The sequence below is a fragment of the Crocuta crocuta genome, unplaced genomic scaffold, assembly GCF_008692635.1.
Source record: "Crocuta crocuta isolate KB4526 unplaced genomic scaffold, BGI_CrCroc_1.0 scaffold541, whole genome shotgun sequence".
Lineage (NCBI taxonomy): Eukaryota > Metazoa > Chordata > Mammalia > Carnivora > Hyaenidae > Crocuta > Crocuta crocuta.
Window position 1 is genome coordinate 399,335 of NW_027531901.1, and position 18,784 is coordinate 418,118.

General features: G+C 53.2%; 1 protein-coding gene across 1 annotated transcript in view; it reads left to right on the forward strand.

Moving 5' to 3' along the window:
• The window catches only part of ITGA9 (integrin subunit alpha 9), a 324,287-nt gene that overhangs the window by 160,966 nt on the left and 144,537 nt on the right, over positions 1–18,784 (forward strand). The window contains exon 18 of the mRNA XM_077774005.1: positions 6,170–6,319. Within this exon, the coding sequence (XP_077630131.1) occupies positions 6,170–6,319 (150 nt within the window). The remainder of the gene's footprint in view (positions 1–6,169; positions 6,320–18,784) is intronic.

An 18,784-nucleotide genomic window follows, 5' to 3' on the forward strand; every position in this document is an offset into this window, starting at 1 on the left:
CCCCTCCATGGCTTGCCAACTCTCTCCCAAAAATAAATAAAACACTAAAAAAAATAGTAGCCACAAATAAAGGGGACACCCCTCCTGGGTGGCTCAGTTGGTTGAGCATTCGACTCTGGATATCAGCTCAGGTCGTGATCTCAGGGTTGGAGGATCGAGCCCCATGTTGTGCTCTGCACTGAACATGGAGCTTTCTTAAGATGCTCTCTCTCTCTCCCTCTGCCCCTCCTCTGCTTGTGTGCTCTCTCTAAAAATTAAAAAAAAAATAATCGCCACCACTTATTGCTCAACTATGGTGTGCTAGGCGTGTCAGGTTTTTGTATAATTATAGGGATTAGTATATCATTATAAACGCTATTTCTTCCATTGGGGCCTCTTACATTTCTGAATATTCTATCCTTTTTCGTCTCCATGCTTCAGTCTGGATATTTTTTGGTGACTTATATTCAGATCCCTGGTATTCTAATGTGTCTCGTGTACAGCTGGGTACACCTTGTCTTGCCGTCGCCACGGTCTCCCGCTTGAATTCCGCATCCCATGGCCCCGTAGAGCTGTGGGGCCAGCCAGTGCCTTGGGGGTAAATACGGTGTCCAGTACCAGCCTCAGTACCAGCCTCTATACCTCCCTTCTCCTTGGGGACTTGGCCCTCAAGTCCCGGAGGCCTTAGTAGCCCTTAGCTTTCAGTTTTATCTTCACAGACTCATATGACTCAGCTCAGAAACTCGGCCTCTTAGCCGCCACTTCACATTCACTTTCTTTGCTGCCCATCCCACGCTGCTTCCTGGCCCGTACACAGCGTGAGGGGTCCCCTCACTGTCCTTGCCTTCCGGTTGGGACCCTAGACTCTGAAGTCCTGCCTCTCTTGAGGACTAATACCTTTAAGCAGGGGTGCATGCACGTGCGTGTGCGTGTTTGTGAGATCCAACCTTTCTAGCTGCTCTCTGTATTGAGGGTAGATCTGCAGGTTACTCTATTATTATGAAAAATATGAAACCCTCACCTTGCTTTTAAGAGCATCTTCAAGTGGGGCGTCCTGGTGGGCTCAGTCGGTTGAGCGTCCGACTTTCGCTTGGGTCATGATCTCGCGGTTTGTGGGTTCGAGCCCCGCGTCGGGCTCTATGCTGACTGCCAGCTCAGAGCCTGGAGCCTGTCTCAGAGTTTGTCACTCCCTCTCTCTCTGCCCCTCCCCCACTCATGCGCGCGCGCGCGCTCTCTCTCTCTCTCTCTCTCTCAGAAATAAATAAAATTAAAAAAAAAAGCATCTTCAAGCGGGGCAGCTGGGCGGCTCAGTGGGTTAGGCATCGGACTCTTGGTTTTCGGCTCAGATCATGGTCTCATGGTGGTGAGACGGAGCCGTGAGCCGGGCTCTGTGCTGAGTGTGGAGCCTGCTTGGGACTCTCTCTCTCCCTCTGTCTCCGCCCCTCCCCTGCTTGTGTTCTCGCTGTCTCTCAAAATAAATAAATAACCTAACGCAAAATAAATAGGAAGGGATCTTCAAGCTAACGCGGGTTTAAGCGGCCTGTAGCGCCCCGCTGCCGTGTAACCGCGTGGTCAGAGGCACGAAGAGCCCCGGCTTCCCACCCCTCTCCTGGGCTTTCTCGTCCCTGGTTCCCCTGCCAGGCCGTCATCGGCAGACACAGAGCGGAGCACAGCGAGAAACAGGGAGAAAGGGTATAGGAAGGGACCAAAAAAAAAAAAAAATCACATGTTTGGAAAAAGAAAAAAAAAAAACCAAGGCGTCTTTAAAAAGCACTTAGAGGGTTTTTCCAAACCAATTATCTGGCTTAATGCTAATGGCTTCTTTGCTGACCTTCTATGTTATTTGCACATTTAAAGTGAGGCCAGCCCTTCCTGTTTTCCTTTGGCTGAAGCTGCGAGTTAACTAAGAAAGATGAAAACCCTTCATTTCTTGAGGGAAAGAAGCCGCTGAGAGGTAGGGTTCTAATTCCCGAGGCAGCTGGGGGTGAGGGGTGCACGGTGCTCAGGGCCCGCTCACTTCAGTCTCGGAGCTGGTGGGTGTGGGGACACAGAGTTGAATCACCCTGGGGCGGTTTCCCCCAAACTGCGGTGCATGTCCCCCTGGGGGCAGGTAGGCAGGATCTAGTGATTTGATACTAATTATACCCACCCTGGAAAAGTCTAGGATTCTACAAGTAACGGAGACAAGACTTTGAGGCTCTGGCCGCTGCCTCTGGGCCCCAGGGTAACAGGGCGGGGAGCCTCCTCTCTCGGAGGAGCCCCAGGCCTGGGCGGCGCCTGCCTGTCCAGGGCTTCCCCTGTTGGGTTTCCCACCTGAGCTGCTTCTATTTCATTTTCAGAGCAAGGGAATGGGCTAGAAGCCCGAAGGGCTCCCCGGGAAGGAGCGGAGTCCGTAGGAAGGCACGGCGCTCTGAGGCCCTCGCTCCCTCTCGTCAGAGCTTGTGAGAACCCACGGCCCTCTCTAGGGGCTCCAGGAGAATGTACTTACAAGTGGGGTGAGCCGAGGAAGGAAGGGGAATGTAGTCCAAAGGAGGGTTAAAGCCCATCCCTGGAAAGATGGGTGGACGGGCTTTGGTATAGGCAAAGGGCCTGTGGTGAGTCTGTCCAGGGAAGGCTGACCCTGGACAGGGGGACAGTTTTGTGGAAGGAAACAGGAAGCACCATGTTTTAGGCCCAAATCAGAATACGTGGGCCGATTCCTTGGGAGTTAGAGTCTGGAGACAGGAAGGGGGTTTCTGTGTTCTGACGAAGCTTGGTATGTCTACACCCGCGCCCATTGCGCCCCTCCCCCCGGGACCACGATGCTGACTGGTCCGTGTCTGTGCCCTGAACACGAGGGCACCCGTAACCCTTGACGGAAGGGAGGTCATCCCCACATCCAGTCCCCAAGTCCCACCAGCGCTTCCTCCCAAGCCGCCTTCCCGTCCCTCCCTTCGTTCTGTCTCCAAAGGCCTTCGTGGTCTCGCCTCCTCCCATCCTGCTCATACCCTGGCCTTCCTCCAGCCTCCTTGCTGGCCTCCCTGCCTCCCACCTCACCCCTATCGATGCAGGAAACCAGAGGGATTCTTCTGGGCACAGCCTCTAGCCTCATCTTACCCGCTTCCCAGTTCGGCTCTCAGGATGCAGTCAGCTCCAGCTGAGTCCCCCTGAGATCCAGTCTCTGCGTCAGCCCCTCTCTGCCCCCTCCCACCCACAAGCCTGACGCCCCCGCCTTTGCGAATCACACGCAGTCCGTCGGACCCCCGGTGTCCTCTCCCCTGCTGAGCCAGGCAGGAAGCCATCTGGAAGATGTCCTGTCTTACAGCTGAGCCTAGGACACCTCCCCCAGGAAGCCTTCCAACCCGCCGTACGGATCACATGTCCCTCACCTGTGTCCCCACGGCCTCTTCTGTTTTCTGCGTGTTACACCAGCTTATCACTGCTTGCCTGTCTCCCCAGAGGCCCCTCATCGCTGTCTCCCTTGGGCCCCGGGCACGCCTGGCATCAGTAAGCCCCCAGCACATATCACACTGAGCCCAGGGAAGCTCCCTGTAAAACCGAAGCCACTGCACACTCTGCCGCCAGCCCTGGTGTGGTCTCCACGTGGGCGCCTTCAGCTTTCCAAAATCAGGGACCCCTGCAGAATTTGAGTATGAAAAGGTAGATTCTTAGGTCTTTTGGTCTGTCAAATAAGTGTTCGACTTTAGAAGCTTCAGTTTGTAGTGGTGATTTTTTTTTTCAAGCAGTAAAATTTCAGTGATTACAGTCCGTGCCAGAAGGCTAAGCCTTCTCTATCCTAAGGAATTCCTGCGCTAATTGCGGTGCTCATCTGCGGGAAGCTTCCAGAACTGTACAGGAAACCACCAAGTGCTGCTGCCCCTTTCCCTCGGCAGCTCAGACAAAACAAACACAGCGTGGGAGGCCGGGTCCTCGTGGGTGCTGGCCCGCTCCAAACGCTGCACCCTCCTCTGCCTGCACCCACGGCGCAGTGTGGTTTTGGCCCCTCGTCCCAGAGCTACCGGGCCGTGGAGTAAGAGCTGTTTTCCAGACTTCTTAGTTAAAACAGGTTCGTGCGATCAGTGCCAGAGCACGGTGTCTGCGCGCATGCGTGTCGGACTTCATCACTCAGCCCGAATCAGCTACAGCACGAGTGAGGCCTCCCCGGCGGCGAGCCAGGCTCCACCAGCCACGCATCGCAGACCCTTTCTTTACATTCACCCTCTTGTGAGAAGCATCCCCCACCCCTGCCCCGTGTCCTCTTAACAGATGATTTTTTAGGGTGATGTCAGAACCTAAAGCAGTTGGGATGACTTTTTCATTAATGTTAATTTTAGAGAGAGAGATTGAGCATGACTGGGGGAGGGGCAGAGAGCGAAGCAGACACAGAATCCGAAGCAGCTCCAGGCTCTGAGCTGTCAGCACAGAGCCTGACACAGGGCTTGAACCCACTGTGAGATCGTGACCTGAGCCGAAGTTGGCTGCTTAACCAACTGAGCCACCTAGGTGCCCTGGGATAACTTTTAAATAGTATTTTATAAACTTCGGGGAAAGCAGTTTTGTTTCTGGCTCTAAGAATGAGTCTGGTTCTAGAAATTACTCTCTTTGGGGTGGAGCACAGTTTATTTGAGCCCCTGAGCCTCTGTTGCCTCATCTATAAAATGGGGACAATAATCTGCGAAGCTCGGGTGTTATGCAGGTTGAGTAAAATAACATCTTGGCCAGTCTCTGGCATACATGCATTTGGTGGCCAGGAAATGATGAGTTGCTTCTGTCTCCCCTTCCCCCAGATTCAACTCCCCCCCAAGAATAAAAGCATAATAAACTACTTAAATTCTTCAACGTGAAGAATTTAAACCCAAACCCTGAAGATAGTCACCCTTTAAAACACCACTGAAGCATTTATTTGTAACACCGTTCAGACTGTACTCCTTGGTTATTCTCCAAGCCTCCCGTGGACTTTAAATTCTGCTGAGCAGAGCCCACGAAGGCAAGAGACTGGGGTTCCCAGGCATGTGTTTTGCTCCTGGAAAGGACGTGTACTAAAGATCTGTTCATAAAATCGGAAGTCGGACAGAATTTTCTGGAAGCAGTTTATCCAAAAGTCCCCCCCCCCCCCCCAGCCATCTGTGCCCTGTCCCCGGGCTCCACAGTGGGCAGCCCCAGGTGCGGCTGCGGTGTCCCTGCCCCACACCCCGTCTTGGAGAATGATGCTCGTTTATCGATGGGCTGCCACCAGTTACTTGGTAAAGCGGATTTGAGCGCAAACGTGGGTCAGAAAGGGCATCCACGTAACACGCCCTGTGCTGTGANACAAACTGCGGGTGCCACAGTCCGAAGTGCCCGCAGACGCCGAGGCCGGACGCGTGTCTGCCCCTGGAGAGGGGAGCTGGGTCCCAGGCGGGTGGGGGCAGGCCCCCCGCTCAGGAGCTTCAGCGCCCTGTGCGGTTCGGAAGGCCGCCACACCTCGCACGGAGAGCGCGGGGCCCCCCCGCCCGCGGCAGGGGCAGCGCAGCAGGGACTTGGCCCGTTCGTGTCGCTTCCCGCGTGAGCCCCGCTCCACGTGGGAGCCACTTAGTAGGGCGCGCTGGCCCTAACGGGGTCCCTCTCCGGGGACCCAGAGACCCCACGGGCGCCGAGTGCCGGGAGCCCAGGCCGCCAGGCCTGCACAGATGTGACCAAATCCGTCTCAGCCTGTGGCCTGCGGCGCCCCCTTGTCCCTTCCGTCTCCGTGCTTCCCGCCTGACGGAGGCGAAGGAGGCCGAGTCCGCCGNGGGCACCTGCCGCAGTGCCGGCATCTCGCGGGTGTTCACTGTGTGTCCGCCTCCTCCCCCGGCCGTGACCGCCAGCCTGTCGTTTCCGTCGGGTCTTCGGGCCCCTCGGTTTCAGAGGCCAGAAGGCAGGCTTGCAGCCTGGGAGCTAAGCCTGGGCGGACCGGGCCCCGCCGGCTCACGGGCTTCCCTGCCGCGGCACGAGAGCCGTGCTCGTCTCCGCACAGACGGCCTCTGGTCACCGCAGGGCCCGGACGCAGAGGGCGGCCGTGAGGTGACGGGCCCCGGACGCCAGAGCCAAGGCCGCGCAGCGCCACGCGCGGTGNCCTCCCGGGCGGGGCGGTCAGATCTGCCCCCGCGAGGCGGGCTGTGCGGCCGTGAGAGGCCGTCCGCGCGCGTCAGCCGGGGTCGCACGTAACGCGCGTGCTCGTTTGTCGTTTCAGCGGAGGGCGCAGGACGTCGTCAGCCCCGTGGTGTTCGAGGCCGCCTACAGCCTGCGGGAGCGCGCGCCCGGAGACGAGGGCCGGGAGCTGCCGGCTCTGGCGCCAGTGCTGCGCTGGAAGAAGGGACAGAAGATTGCGCAAACGAACCAGGTCAGAACCCTGAAGCTCACGACCGGGGACCCAGGGCGGCAGGCGCCTGCGGAGGAAGTTGTGGCCCCGGCGGGCTGCGGCAAGGGCACGCCCGCCTCCGCGCCTCGCTTTCCTGACCCGCAAAATGATAAAATACATGTCTGGTGGGGGGTGTTGTTAAATCTAACAACCACGTGATTTAAACACATCGAGGGATTATTCCTCATGATCCCTTTGATGTCATGAACCGGTTCCTTGGCCCCTGAACTTGACACTTATTCCTAGACTGTTTCCGGGGCTTAGATTACATAGTAGGTGCTCACTAAATGCGTTGTTGGTGAGGGTATGAGTGAAGAAGCAAGACCACCATCTTGTAGGGGCTTCCGGGGTGTTTGGTCGGTTAAGCAACCAGCTTTGACTCAGGTCATGATCTCACAGTTCATCCGTTCGAGCCCCGTGTTGGGCTCTGTGCTGACAGCTCAGAGCCTGGAGCTGCTTCCGATTCTGTGTCTCCCTCTCTCTGCCCCTCCCCTGCTCACTCACATGCGCTCTCTCTCTCTCTCTCAAAAATAAATTTAAAAATTTAAAAAAAAAATCATCTTGTAGGACTGGTGGTTGAGTTAGAAATGTCCAACCCAAGCATCCCTGGGCCCGAGCACTGCGGGTGTGGGTGGGCCACCCATCCTGTTGAGTGCTCATCCCATTCCGGGCTGTGCTGCTGTGTGGAAGAGCTTTGGAGCACCGTCGGGTGCGGGCCCTACAAGCAGGAGCGAGCCCAGGACCGATTCCGTGCAGGAGCGCGGCCTGTCTGCCCTGAGCCGTCGGTGAGACGTGCAGCACTGTCTACTATGCAGGAAATACGCAGGGAATCTGTGCTCCCAAATCTGTTTTAAATCTTCCCTCAACACCCAAAGTCACCACAGATCCAGGACCTTGGTGGGGAGAACGTCAGGCAAAACTGCTTTTTGGCTAAACCAGGCTCCTGGGCAGGGTGGCGGGGGGAGCAGAGCCCTGGATCCACGCGCGGGCCCCACCCTCCTCTGACTGCTCTGGGCTCAGGGGAAAACTCGCACATCAGCGAGCCATCCCTTGCAGATCACAGCTGGGAACAGAGCCACAGAGAAGAGTCAAGGTTCAAGATGTCCGTCCAGATGTTCAGTTAAGTGGTGAGGTTTTTCGCAAGGCCTGCCAGTTCTCCGCCAAAGTACCTCCCGCGTGGTCTTGGGTCAGGTTCCCCGAAGCAGAGCCTGGGGCAGGGGTCTGGGGGACATGGTCTGACGAGGCTGTGCTCTTAGGAGAAGCTGAAGGAAGTGAGGGAAGTAGAAGGCGCAGGGAGAGGATGTGGCTCCGCCAGGCTAGCTTTAGCGGAGCTGGAGAAGTCAGGAGCACAAATTACACCCAGAAGCTGTCTTCTCAGGGCAGGGGGCTGGCCTTGTGTACCCCGTGTTAGTCAGCCATCGGCTGGCTGGCTGGTGTAGAAGCAGAGTGTAGGTCTCCTCGAAGGACATTCCCTTCGGCTTTGGACGGTTCTCCGGGGACAGATGGGCATGTGAGCCGCCGGCTCCTCGGCCCCACCAGCTGGGGGCCGGGCAGCAGCTGTACAGGGTGTGAGCAGGGCGCCCGGCGCCCGCGGCCCACAGGCACACAGCCTGCTGGCAGTACCGGCTCTTCAGCTCCTTCTCTCGATTTCAAACATGAACTTCTTCAGAGCACGAGGCCCTGGAAGGTGGCTGGTTACAGCACTTGAGCAGGCTGAGGACTGGGCAAAGCCAGTGGTGTGGTGACCGTTCTGGTCACCTCTAGTTCAAGGTGGCCGACGAAGAACACCTGTCTGTGCTGCCTGAGGCCCCATTACGCTGCGTGTAAGTGAGGAAACAGGGACAGGGAGGGAAACGCTCCGGGGAGGAGACCTCAGCCAGGGAGAGGGGCTGGTAAATTTCCGGCGAGGGAAGAAGATGAAAGAGTGTTGGTGGGTGAACCTTGAACTACACATAGAGGCTGGGGGCCCATCTGCCTAGGGGTCCAGAAAGCTGAGCCGTGGCCACGCGGTTCACAGAAGGGTGCAAGAGTGACCTGTGCGACGGAAACGGTCGGGGGGGGGTGGGGCTATCAAGTGAAGTTTGGTAACTGGAAGGGTTGACTGCCCACCCCTGTCCTTGTCCTCTGGACTGGGACATGCAGAATGGCAGCAATCAGGCATTTTCTTCTCTAATGAGTCTAGTAAACCAGTTGAGATAGTGTGAGTTTGGCTGGCCCCCCCAGAGGAAAGCCTTACTTCCCTGGCGTTTAGAGGCTCTGATGTAAGTGTTAGCTTCCCCTCCTACCATTCATCCACAGATTTCTGAATCAGCCCTTTGGCCTTATTCCTAAATACAATTAGACAATCAGTGAACCTGAGATTGGAGGGATGATGTGGTGAAGAAAAAGACCAAAATGAACAACAGAGTGTCTGACTTAGAAGGAAATAGGCTGTTCAGGGCATAGAAAAGATTATATAACTTTAAAAACCACCTTAGGGGCACCTGAGTGGGGCTCAGTCAGTTAAGCACCTGACTTTGGCTCAGATCATGATCTCACAGTTCGTGGGTTCGAGCCCAGTGTCAGGCTCTATGCTGACAGCTCAGAGCCTGGAGTCTGTTTCAGATTCTGTGTCTCCCTCTCTCTCTGACCCTCCCCTGCTCACTGTCTCTCTCTCTCTCAGAAATTAATAAAACATTAAAAAAATTTAAAAACCACCTTAAAATGTATATAGGGGTGCCTGGATGGCTCAGTCAGTTGAGCATCTGACTTCGGCTAAGGTCATGATCTCACCACTTGTGGGTTCAAGCCCCGCGTTGCGCTCTGTCCTGACAGCTCCGAGCCCGGAGCTGCTTCAGATTCTGTGTCTCCCTCTCTCTCTGTCCCTCCCCTGCACCAGCGCTCTCTCTCTTTCTCTCTCTCTCTCACTGTCTCTCGCTGTCTCTCTCCCTCTTTCAAAAATAAATAAACATTAAAAAAATTGTAATGTACATAATAAACACAAGGAGGTTTCAGAATATATTTTGTCCATTAAGAAAAGGTTGGAATTCTTTCTTTTTAAAGGGAAGAAACAGAAAAAAGAAAAGGTTCTTAAAAATTAACCAAATGGTTAGAGAGGCAAAACTTTAGTAGGATTGGAAGATAATGGAAAGAAATCCCCCAGTAAGTAGAGCTAAAAGACAAATAGAAGAGAGCTAAAGGATCAATTCATAAGTAATCAATTCAAGTAATAGGAGTACCAGAAAAGTAAGCAGAGAAAAGTTTAAAAGTTGTAAGAGAGACAAAAGAATAAAATTTTCCAGAGTTAAAGGACAATTATTTTTTTAACATAAAGATCTCACCAACTTACAAGCAGGAGAAACGAAAAATATCCTAGATACAATGTCTAGGATATTTGCAAGTCACTGCTACTAAGATTTAAGGAAAATTCTAGATGCTTCCAGGACAGGGAGTACAGGATGGGGGGTGGGGGTGGATATATGTCAGCGTACAACATAACTGGAGTCCTACAAACTAAGCAGCTCATCGACCTCCTGATAGGCAAGATTAGAAGCCAGAATATGGTGAAATAAAGGCTTCAGAGCTCTGATAGAAAGAAATTTGAAACTGGAATTTTATACTTAGCCTAACAGTAAGTATGAGGTTGAAATACAGTAATTTTTCAGACAAGCAAGGGCCAGATAGTGTATCTCCCGAGGAAACTTCCAAGGCGACAGCTGTAAATGTGCTGCAACAAAACAAAAGGATAACAGCGAATTTAAACAATAGTTGACCAAATTAGAACGGGGTCAGTGAACTTCAGGGAGAATGAAGCTGGCAATAGACAGAGTAACAGAAAGTAGCAAAACTTTAGGCTACAGTGTAGATGTAGATGTAGTTTCTTCTCAAATAAAAATAAAAGCAATCAAAAACTCTCAGGAAAATAGAAATTTGGTCAGTGTGTCATGGTTCAGACATAAAACAAAATGTCATGGGACTTTGAGCAAGTAGAAGAGTGTAGGGAAAAGAAGAACTTTGATACTAGAAATATTCTCCCCCAAGTGAAAGTTGAGCTTTGCACCTGTAGTGAAGGGTATGTAATCATGACCCTTGTCTGGGCTCGAACGTGAACAATAATCATGTAGCCGTAACATTAGCATTATTTATTGATTTTCGGTTATAGTATAAAATGTAAATACCATTAAATTTTACTGCATCGAGGTAAAAATAGAATGGTTGAAGTTCTCTTAAGATCTTCATCTTTTAAATCGGAGCATCAAGAGTGCAAAACTTGATGAAACGAGAAACAGTTATTTACGACTGAAAATTACGGAAGTTATCAGTGGAGCACTGCTTCTTAAATTGTGGCTGTGGACCCGGCCATGTCAGCCTCTTTGGGGGTCTTGTGAGAAATGAGGATTCTTGGGCTACATCCCCGACCCACCAAATCAGAAACTCGGGGCAGGGGGCGGGGAGGAGGCCTCAACAATCCGGGCTCTGACAAGCTGACCAGGTGATTCTAAGGCAGCTGGTGTGTGAGCAGCCCTACCGCAGAGGATCTGAGAGTAGTGTCTGCCTGGCGGCCTGTTAACATCAGGAAGGCGGAGGAGGCGGGGCTCTTGTGCAAGAGAATTCCCGCCCATGGTGGCAAGAATTCAGTAAGATAATGTCTAAATCTGATTAATCATCAGAAGAAACATACGTGGACATGGGGAATAGTGGTTGCCCCCAGACAGCAGGACTTGTACAGGGAAGTGTATGGCAGGGAGTCACTCCTTTTTTTTTTTTTTTTTTAACCATGTGATTCTTTGATTGAAAGGAAAATGAAAGAAAAATATTGTTCTTCACTTGGAGAGATTGTTCAGGAGTCTGAGAAATATTCTGGGAGAGTGATCCTTGCCTTTTCTCCCTTCGCTGATTAGGTGGGAGGAGAGGCTGATTTAATGATCATCCTCCATGTGTCTTCCAGATGTTGACTCAATTTGCAGGGGAGAAAGATTCTGAGAGGGAGGCCCACTCCAGCAGACAGAGCTGAATTGCAGCCCGTGTGTGTGTGTGTGTGTGTGTGTGTGTGTGTGAGTGAGTGTGTGACAGTTCCGCAAAGAGCATCTAGACTCCTCATAGGAAGGAATAATCTCGTGGGAGCTCTTGAAGTCATGTTGCCAGAGAACATTAACAGTTAAATACTGTAGTCTCTTTAACTGCAAGGCACCGAGCCCATGTTGGTATTCAGGATTGTGCAACGGCATGAACTGAATCCTGGCAGTTCTTTGAAGTCAGGGCCTGCCCTCACGGACGGTCTAGTTCTGGCGGTAAAAGCACGGACAGCGTGTAGAACATGGAGGCAGTGGCCACAGTGTGTGCAGTGCGGGCTTACTGATGGATCTGCGGTGTTTTGCAGTGAGTGGGACAGAGCCTTCCCTCTGCTGCGTGAAGAACAGTGTCGGGAATCTGGGCTGTGGGGTGTGGGCTAGGCTGTGGGAGTGAATGGTGAAGTTGCCACCACTGCTGAGAATTGACTGGGATTCTGAGCACTCTGCAGGCCTCTGTGGGGCATTCAGCCCGATGAGCATACACTTTACCTTACACATTTAAGGAAAGCAGAGACCTGCCTCCGGTCAGGGGATATCTAATACAAAAGCAAGCAATAACAATATCAAAAAACAACTTGTTTTATCCCTTAACCAGAAGCATACTTCAAAAGACTATAAATCCAAGAGCAGTTCAGTCAATTGAATGTCTACTTTGTGTAAGACCTTGATAAAAAGATAAAACATTGCTGGGGCACCTGGGTGGCTCAGTCAGTTAAGCGACCCACTCTTGATTTTGGCTCAGGTCATGATCTCATGGCTCACGGGATCGAGCCCTGCATCGGGCTCTGTACTGACAGCATGGAGCCTGCCTGGGACTCTCTCTCTCTGCCCCTCCCCCATTCATTCTTTCTCTCTCTCTCAAGAAAAATAAAACTTAACAAAAGATAAAACCGTAAGTGGACTTAGTGCAGTAATACTTGTACAGAGCAGACAATGAGATTCAGATGAATGTGTGTGAGTGTTCATTCCAGAGACTTCTTCCAGTTGAGGAGAAGGTGTTCTGTGGAGAAAGGGAGAACCGGTGGAGCCTTAAGGAAGAAGTAGGATTTGGACACTCAGGGCCGGAGGGGTTGACAGACTCACAGAGAAGGAGGGACTGACTGATGGCTGCTGACAGTCTTCCACGTGGTTGTGTCTGGCGTCAGGGACACTACTGAAGATGGGGCTACTTGTTCCCTGGCCGTGGAGCTGGGCCTGATTCTGGGGGGACAGGAAACCATTACATCGTTTTGAGTGCAGGGAGGTCAGAGAAGTGCCTCGGGGAGACTGGTTGGCCTGTGCCTGGGGGAGCGCTGGGGAGCTCTCACAGCAGCCCGGGACGTGGGATGGCGGGGGTGTGGTGTGACAGACCCAGAGGGTTGCCTCGCTAATGGCTCCCAGTTCGTCTCAGCTGCTGGAACAGTATGGCGCTGACTGAAAGAATCCTGCAAGGCGCTGCTTGGCCTGTGTGCTCGGTTCATTCCCCAGCAAGGCCGGCACTGGACTTCTCACCTGAGGGGACCTTATCTCCCCTTCGGGTGACTATACCAGTGGCGATGACGGAGACCCTGTCTTCAAGCCCTGTGCACAGAGTAAAGCTTTAAAAACTCTAATTGCGCTCACGCTTCCTCAGGAGGCCCCCAAAGACCTGGCTGGGGCTGGCCTCCCAGGCTGCCCACTGTGTAGACAGAATGGCCCCCGGGGATGTCTACACCGTCGTTCCCGGACCCTGTGAATACGACGAACGACGTGGCAGAGGGGACTCTCAGGTGTGACCAAGGCTGTGGGCTCGCCTGGACCGTCCAGGTGGCCCCGTGTTTCCGCAGAGGAATGAGGTCCGGGAGATGCAGGGGAGGGAGTCAGAGGTGCGAAGCGCGGGGGACTTGATAAGCCCCTGCTGGTTTCCAGGACGGAGGGCCAAGTTGACAAGGACTGGGGGGAGCCTCCAGGGGCCACGAGAGGCGCTGGTGCGTGTCAGCAAGGAAACCCGGCCCTCAGTCTCCCAGCCGCGGGGGCTGAATTCACCCAAGCAAGCCCCGGGGCAGCCACTCCCCCAGAGCCTCCGGACAGGGCCCAGCCGGGCGACACCTGGTCTTTGGCTTTGTGACACCCAGAGCAGGGAGACCTGCTGAGCCCCACAGGGCTGTGAGAGAAGAAGTCTGTCCTGTTTTAAGTTGCTGAATTGGTACGGAGTTATTACTGCAGCAGCGGAGCGTGATCGCGCCCCACACCCAGAGAGCCCCAGGCCTTCCTTCTCCCCCTGGCTTCCCTGCGGAAGGAGCACATCTCTCGGGTGAGATCGGGGTCCCAGGCCAGGACAGAGTATACTTACCCGGTGGCGCAGGGTGAGAGCCCTGGTTATCTCCTGTCACGTGGGGTGTCTTCTGCTCCGCCTGCCTGTGGATTCTGTGTAGTAGTAGGTGAGGCGCACTGAAGGGGCGAGGCATTGTTAGACTCTGCTCCCCCCTCCCCTCCCCTCAGGCATCTCAGCTGGTCCGTGAGCAGATTCCCTGGGTGGGAGGCAGCGGCACCGTCTTAGGGCCTGGCTGGTTCTTCTTATGGACCTCGTGGTCTTCATGACTTGGTCCTTGCCTGTGAGACCCAGAGATGCCCTTGCCCTAGCAGGGATGGTACGGCCATGACCTATACGGCCAGACCCCGAGAGCTGGCTCTCCCAGCACAAGCTGGGATGGGGCTTCTGTTCTCCATCTCTGCTGCCACTAATCTAGCCCAGGCCACCGCCATTTCTCACCTGGACCAGGTCGTTTCTCTGCATCATGCCTACCGCCCCTGCCCTGCAACTCCCCTCTGCCCTTAGAAGACTCGGGGGCGCCTGGGGGGCTCAGTCAGTTAAGCATCCGACTTCGGCTCAGGTCATGGTCTCAGGGTCTGTGAGTTCGAGCCCCGCGTCGGGCTCTGGGCTGACAGCTTGGAGCCTGGAGCCTGTTTCGGGTTCTGTGTCTCCCTCTCTCTCTGCCCCTCCCCCACTCAAAAATAAATAAACCTTTAAAAAAAGAACCTCCCGTCCCTTGTTAAGGTCCACGGGCCCTGCACAGTGGGGCTCTGGCCTCCCCAGTGGCATCCTGTCCTGCCTCCACCCTGCGTGCCAACCATCCCCAAACTCCCCAAACCCGCTCCCGCTTCAGGCCCTTTGCATGTGCTTATACTGCTTCTAGCAAGTTCTTACTCTGTCTTTCTCACAGCCAGTTCTTCATTCTTCAGGTCTCAGCTTACCTACCACCTCCTCAGAGAACCGTTTTCCAACTACCTATATTCCCTGACTATTTGATTCCTTTATGAAACCTGTCATAATTTAGTATTTTTTTGTCTAATTGCTTTTCTGGCTCCCTCATTGAATGGAGGCTCAAGAGGGCAGGGATCGATTCTGTCTCATTGTCTGTTGATCGCTGGTACCTGGCACAGAGCCTGGCCCTTAGTGGGCGCCCAGCAAACGTGTCTCGGCTGGCAGCACGGCTGGGTCACGGCCACCCTGCAGAGGTTGGATGTCCTATCCGAATTTCTTCAGTGACACATTCAACAAAGCTGTGTAACTTTTAGAAATGTGGTTGCTGAGCTCTCCGGGAGTTCCTCCCAGGCAGGAGAGCAGGGTGTGTGATTTAGGGTGATTCACCCAACAACTGGAGCGCATCGGTGCGTGTGTGAATGTCCTTTCCAAAAAACAAGATGGAGGAAATATGGTGAAGGAAGAGGCATTGCCTGTGTTGAGAATACTCACTTTGTCATCTTCTGGTGAAAAGTGAGCTATTTGATTTTACGCTAACACTCATTTTTAATTCTGCCGAAGCCATCAACTTTGGGCCGCCATTGTACTGAAAGTCNCACTGTTTGTTCAGCCTGGACATGAGGTAATACTTTCCCAGATGAGGTGCCCAGCTGCCCTGAAAGGCCAGCTCTAAGGTTTATTTTTGTTATCATGTATGAAGTCTCTGCAGAATGGTGGAAAGCTGGGTGCGTGGGAGGGCGGGTGAGAGAGAGCTTGTCACTGCAGACATCGGAGCCAGACAGGTTTCAGGGACCATCCAAGCTGGGGGGGGGGGGGCCGATTAGGCACCCGGGTTCAGGGGAGAGTCTGGCCCAGCAGAGGAGGAGAAGGAAGAAGTTCCCACCCCAGCCCGATTCCAGCCGGATCAGCCTCACTTTGACCAGCTTCTGGGCAGTCTTTTCAGAAAGGGCACCATAGCGAAGCACGTGTGCAAACCATCGAGCTTTAAGGAAGTGTGAGGAAAACAGGTAGCTCAGCCCCCGCTGACCACGCAAGCCTGGCTACCTCTCCGCGTCTCTGGCTTCTCTTCCAGGTTTAATCCCGGAAGCAGAGGCGAGGGACTCCCACCTCTCAAAGGCTGGGGTGTTCCCAGGAGTCCCTTAGAGCTGCGTCTTTGCAGTGTGAGGAAGGAGCGGCTCCTGGCCCTCACACTCTTTGTAGGGAAAGAGTGGTTTCCCCCCAGACCTTCAGGCCCGTTGGGTTTTCTTTCTTTCATTCTGCCTAATGGAAAGGCTCGCCCGCGAGCCTGTGGAGTGTGTACATAAATGAACGAGGGCACGTGTCCAGTGGACAGTCTGGCTGGGGAGGGAACATCAGCCCGTCCCTTGCTCTCTTCGAAGGTGTTCGAGGGAGTCCGAGGCCGGGCACTTGCAGCCTGGAGTTATCCCCGGGGCCCTGCCGAGGTGAGGCTCCTGTGAGTGTGCGGGGAGAGGTCTTGCTGGCAGCCTGTCTAGTTTGAAGGAATCTTCTCATTCCCACCTGGCTCTGCAGCTTCTAGAAATACAGAATTGGTGAACCCTTCCTTCCCTCTGACAGCACGAGCACCTTTATTGCTGGCTCTGTTTTCTGCCACTGGTGACTAATTAGTGGGAACTGTTTTAGAAAATAATAAATGAAGCCTAGAACACAAAAGATTCCTGGGTGAAAATCAAGGGAGAGCATTTATGGTCCTGGGAGTCAGAAGGTCCCTAGAAGCACGTTTATGGCTGATATTAAAAGTCAGAGGTTCAGTCGGTTGAGTGTCCAACTCTTGATTTTGGCTCGGGTCATGATCTCACGGTTTGTGGGTTTGAACCCCACTTCGGGCTCTGTGCTGACAGCTTGCCCAGAGCCTGGAGCCTGCTTCAGATTCTGTACCTCCCTTTCTCTCTGCCCCTCTGCTCATGCTGTCTCTCTCTTTCTCAGAAATAAATAAAACACTTAAAAAAATTTTTTTTTAATCTACAAGGACAGTTTGTACAGACCCTAAGCTAGAAGGAATTCCTCCGCTTTAATATTTGAAGTATTTGTCTTTCACTTGTTCCTTTGGACATGAAATTTTTTTTCAGAAAGCAACTCTGTATGACCTGATTTTAAATACCAGGCAGTGAGACATTTCTGTTCTTCGTTTGGGCACAGGGCTGAAAAGAGAAGTCTCTGGCATGACCCGGAGCTCTTACAATGTGTCACATTGAAGATAGTGTTGGATTCTGGAAAAAGAGCCTACTGACACAGAATTGGGAGGAGAAGCCTTTTACACTCCAGTCGTGGCATTTACACAAACAGGGTTTTAACAGGGTACCAGGTGATGGGGGCCACAGACATGATTTGCGTATGGCCAGGGCCTCTGGGAGCCTCCATAAAACTGGGGGGGGAAGAGCAGTTCCGAAATGTCCCTCCTGTCATCCAGGCAGAGACCCTTTGCTAAGTCACATTGCCCACCAGGAAATGCCTCACTCATGAGCGTAAAAAATAGCCTTCTTGTTTGGTCCCCTTGGGGTGCGATTTGAAAAGCATGTATTCCCACCCAGTCCAGTTGTCCTGATTTTCTCAGGCCTCAGCACGGGTGTGGTTGCGAAGGCAACCTGTAAACAGCATGTATCTGTGTCAGTGATGATATATAAGCAAATATCACCAAGTCCAAGAAATTGACTCTCCTGTGAACAGACATCTGGAGTAAGTGAAGAATCCTACTTCCTATTAGATCAGAAGGGAAGATGTTTCCCAGGGCGGGTCTGAGTGGGAGAAACGGGCGCCCCAGGGCTTGAGCATCTAGACAAACGTCCTCCCTGCAGTCCCCCGTGGCCACGACCGGCCCTGAGCTGCCAGCCCCGACTCACACATGTCCAGGGCTGCCTTGGAGGAAAGCACTCCCAGCTCCGGCCTCTGTGCTCTCGCTCAGAGACAAGTGTAACTTGAGCTGAGCTCACTGCCTTTTTTTTTTTTTTTTTTGGCCCAAAGGGAATGAGGAAACCAATAGCCAAATAAACATTCTAGAACAGGAGTCCACAAGCTGGAGTCTGCAGGCCAAATCTGGGCTGCTGCCTGCTTTTATAAATAAAGTTTTATTGAGACACAGCCACACCTGTTTCTTTACATATTGCATACGGCTGCTTTCACGCCACTAGGTGCAACAGAGAGCAGATGGCCCACAGGCCAAGAGTATTCACTAGATGGCCTTTACAAAAAACGTCTGCCAGTCCTGTTCTAAACGAAGCAGAGTAAAGATTTGGGGAGAAGCTGGATAAAGGATTCGAAAAAGAAAACTATTCTCCAGAGAGACCAGGGTGAGGAAGGAGCCAACGAGGAAGTCCAGTCCATGAGGCTGAAGAGGCCGCTGGGTGTCTAGTCTGCAAGTCACCAAAGTCTGAGGCAGGAAACAGTTTTCTCCTGAGAGAAGGGGTTTGCCTCCTTTAACCAGAGAGAAATGAGAGAGGACGGCTTCTCAGATCTGTTTGCATTTTCCAGAAAGCCTTCTTCCGGGCAAAGAAACTGACCGAGATTTGCCAACCAGTAGGTGGAGGCTGGAGGGAGGTGGGAGAGAATGCGTCCAGCTGGCGAGGGGTTTGTCCAATTCAGACAGCCAAGCTTGTGTCTGCCCAGAAGACTGGGGAGACGGGGGCAAAAGTGGGCAGAGGAATTCCTCAGAGGCCCTGGTTGGCGTTTGGGAGAGAATTTGGCCTGTCGGCTTCACAGGGAACCTGAATCCTTTGTGCTTCGTGAAGTAGAAGTGGTTTTTACTTGCTTCTGGAAACTCAGGGTGCTCAGTTGGCACCCTGAGGCTTCAGTCTGCCCCGGTTCTGTCCCAGGGAGATGCTTTTCAGTTCCTCGGGAAACAAAATGGCCGTTTGCCCAGAGAGACAAATCAGGTCCGAAGCCCAGGAACTCGGAGATTCAACTTCAGCCTCCCTGGGGCGCCGGGCAGGTCTCTTGTTTCCCTCTGTCTTCACTGCTCTACCTGCAGACAAGTGCATCCCCGGCCTGGGAGCCTTTGCCTACAGCCTTGGCTTATTTTCCTTTTACGACTGTGGAAATGGAGTCCTGGGCTAATGTCTAAGCCGGAACTTTATCTTCTCAGGACAGGTCGTGCGTAATTTTAGCTGGTGAGTGTAAGCGCTTGCATAACGTGTGAATGTGTGTATCCGTACATGTGTG